This window comes from Penaeus vannamei, chromosome 25, assembly GCF_042767895.1.
Source record: "Penaeus vannamei isolate JL-2024 chromosome 25, ASM4276789v1, whole genome shotgun sequence".
NCBI classification, from domain to species: domain Eukaryota; kingdom Metazoa; phylum Arthropoda; class Malacostraca; order Decapoda; family Penaeidae; genus Penaeus; species Penaeus vannamei.
In genome coordinates, this window is record NC_091573.1 from 11,626,240 (window position 1) to 11,628,449 (window position 2,210).

A 2,210-nucleotide genomic window follows, 5' to 3' on the forward strand; every position below is an offset into this window, starting at 1 on the left:
CTATCTCCCCCTCCATGACCAGCAGAACCAGCGCCTCTGAGAGCAACACCATAAGCGTCACCATCGCCGTCACCATCACCGCGCCGAGGCAGCACCCCCTCCCCCCTCCCCGCCCGCACCATCGCCACACCACTTTCACTCTCTCGCCGCCCGCCTCCTCGACTCACATGTGACAGCGGGATCTCGGCTTCTTCTCCTGTCTCTGGCAATCACTTCTAGCATTACACTTCCCTCGAGAGACACTTCCAGCGCTTTGCTTTTGTTTCTGATCGGATTCCTCTTCTCCCCTTCCTTCCGCTTCCCCCTCTCTCCCTGCTCTTCGCTTCGCGTTTGTTTTGCGATTTATGCTCGTGAGGGAAATTCTCGTCTGGGCCGGCATTGAAATCTCCCGAAGAAGCTGTCTGCAGCGACGTGAAGCTTCGTCCAGAGCGATTCCCTGCGACTGCTTCGGCCGCGAGCGAGGAGCCGAGGGGAGAGTGAAGCGAAGCAGCCTCACACACACACACACACACACACACGGACTTTCTTAAAGGCAGGAAAGTTGGCGGCGGCGTTGGAGAAAGGGCTCCGAGGGCTGCGGGTGGATGTGGGTCAGCCAGTGCTCGTGTTGGCTGTGGAGGATCCGCACACGCGCCCTGTCACTGCCGCTCGCCGCCGCCGCCGCCAGTGCCTCGCTAAGTGCCATCGTGCGGGATTATCACGGCGACGGAGTGCCAGGTCCGTGCCACCGCCTCACGCCCTGCCTGCCCTGCCCTGCCCTGCGTCAGCGTGCCCAAAGTGAACTCTACAAGAGACGCAATAGTGTTCCATTGAACTTTTACCTTTTTCCGTTCTCTGCGAGCATCTCCCTCCTCGCCGCTGCTCGCTTGCGCGCACGCGTGAGATAGTGTGAGTGTGTGTCGGATGCCTCAGCTTCTGTTCAGTGCCCACCCCAAGCAGGTGCCAGTGCCAGGGAGCCGCCCCAGAGTGCCAATTGTGGTGTCGTATTCCTTCGAGCTGGACCGCCGACCCCGAGACGGAGTCGGGCGCGGGTTGTGATCTGCCGTGCGAGGCCAAAAGAAAAAGGGAGAGAGAGACAAGAGAGAAAAGAGCAGGTAATCCAGTGCGAACTCGAGATCAGAAAGAAATCTGATGAATACGAATAGATAGCCAGAGGAAGGAGCCGTGTGTGTCTCGCCCTGTGATGTACTCCAGCCAAGGATGCCCTCCCTGAACACCAGGAGTGATCTCGACCACTGCCCGCTCCCCCGTGCCCCTCCTGCGCCCCCTCCCTCCTCCCCCGCCCTCAATCTACCTGTCCTGTGAGCCCGAGGAGACGACCCCCCCCCTCTCGACCTCCCTCCCTCTCTACCTCCATTTTTTAAAACTTTTCACTTTCTCTTCTTCCCCCAATCTTTCCTTTTCTCATACACGAATCTCAGGACCAACCAAATACCTCTGGCTGGCCTTCTCCGCCGCCTTAGCTTCCTCTGCGTCTGTTTGTCACTTTCTCCCAAGCCCTCTTTTTATCCCCTGTTTCCCCGTTTACTCTTGTAGTCATACTTCATTTCCTCTGTTATCTTATCTCTGAGTCTTCCCTTTATCGACATTTCGTCTACCTTCATCCCATTTACCTCAGTTTTTGTACTGCTTCTGTTGTTCTATTTTATTGTTTTCATTGCACTGCTCCCCTCCCCCTCCCCCTCCTCCTTCGGGGACCCCCCACCACCTCCATCCTACACCGTTGCCAAAGCTCCTAGAAACCTACACCTGAAAAATCCTACCCGCGCATCCTAGCAGTGTAATCCTGTGTCCTAGGGCGCTTCCTTTGGAGGTAGTCATTTGCCCGAGTGTCCCACAAGAAAGAGAGAAAAGGACTCCTTGATTTTCCTTCAACTGAGTCCGAGCAGAGGGCGAAGGACGGAAGAGATCGCGCAACGCAGCACAGTTACCTTCACAAGGACCATCGCTCGAGCGCAAGCATTAAGGTGAGTCATTGTGAATGTTTCGAGTTTTATTATTTCTCGAGTCATTTTTAGGGCGGGAAAAGACAGGAAGGGAATCGATATAAGAAGCGAGAGGAGAACGAAATGACGAAGAGACGATAAGAAAGACAATAATACCAATAATCGTTCGTTTGGCAGAGAGAAACAAGACCAAAAAAAAATCTCAATTCAGATTGGACAATTTGTATTTCCATTTCGATTCTCTTCGACTCTGGAAACTCGAGA

The 2,210-nt window shown here is 54.7% G+C and overlaps 1 protein-coding gene across 1 annotated transcript in view; it reads left to right on the top strand.

The window, feature by feature from the left end:
* Nucleotides 1-584: 584 nt before the first annotated feature.
* Nucleotides 585-2,210, top strand: part of LOC113814304 (A disintegrin and metalloproteinase with thrombospondin motifs like) — a gene marked incomplete in the record, with an annotated part of 254,087 nt that continues 252,461 nt past the window's right edge. Inside the window, 2 exon segments of the mRNA XM_070138901.1 lie at nucleotides 585-803; nucleotides 1,798-1,967. Of these exon segments, the coding sequence (XP_069995002.1) occupies nucleotides 585-803; nucleotides 1,798-1,967 (389 nt within the window).